The 571-nt window shown below is 65.1% G+C and overlaps 1 protein-coding gene across 1 annotated transcript in view; it reads left to right on the plus strand.

Moving 5' to 3' along the window:
* The window catches only part of LOC103774996 (complement C3-like), a gene marked incomplete at its 5' end in the record, with an annotated part of 1,271 nt that extends 934 nt beyond the window's left edge, over positions 1-337 (plus strand). The window contains one exon of the mRNA XM_008942437.1: positions 196-337. Coding sequence (XP_008940685.1) covers positions 196-337 — 142 coding nt within the window. The remainder of the gene's footprint in view (positions 1-195) is intronic.
* Between the last annotated feature and the right edge of the window lie 234 nt (positions 338-571).

The following is a 571-nucleotide window of genomic DNA, read 5'->3' on the forward strand; positions in this document are numbered from 1 at the left end:
GATACACCGGGACCTGATATGTTTGGGACATGGGTGGAGGGGACATGGGGACACAGACACCTGGCCCTTGGGGACACTCCTCCACGGACATCGCCTCCTCCCCCCATGCCCCAGATCCTCCGGTGCCTCGTAGGGGGTTGTGCACCCCGTTGTCCCCGTCCCCCCTTCTGAGCTCTTGTCCCCTCTCGTCCCCAGCTTCTCCTACCTCATCAGCAAGGACACGTGGCTGGAGGCCTGGCCCTCGGAGGAGGCGTGCCAGCAGCCCGACCTCCAGGCCCGCTGCCAGGACTTCGTCATGTTCGCCGAGTCCTTGACCATGTTCGGGTGCCCGTCCTGAGCGTGTGCCCCACCCGTGGGCGCCCCCCACCCTCCTGCCCCTCGTTCTCCCCTTTTCTGTGGCTTAAAAAAGTCCTTTCTGAGAGCCTGGCTCTGGGTCTGTGTGGTGGGGTGGCCGTGGGGCTGTGGGGACAGGGTTGGGGACAATAGGGTGGGGAGGGCTTGGCAGTTGTCATGAGGGCCCAGGAGGTGTTGGGGTCCCCACGAGGTCTGATGAGGTCAGGGGGGACCCCAG

Source organism: Merops nubicus, unplaced genomic scaffold (genome assembly GCF_000691845.1).
Source record: "Merops nubicus isolate BGI_N331 unplaced genomic scaffold, ASM69184v1 scaffold44156, whole genome shotgun sequence".
Lineage (NCBI taxonomy): Eukaryota > Metazoa > Chordata > Aves > Coraciiformes > Meropidae > Merops > Merops nubicus.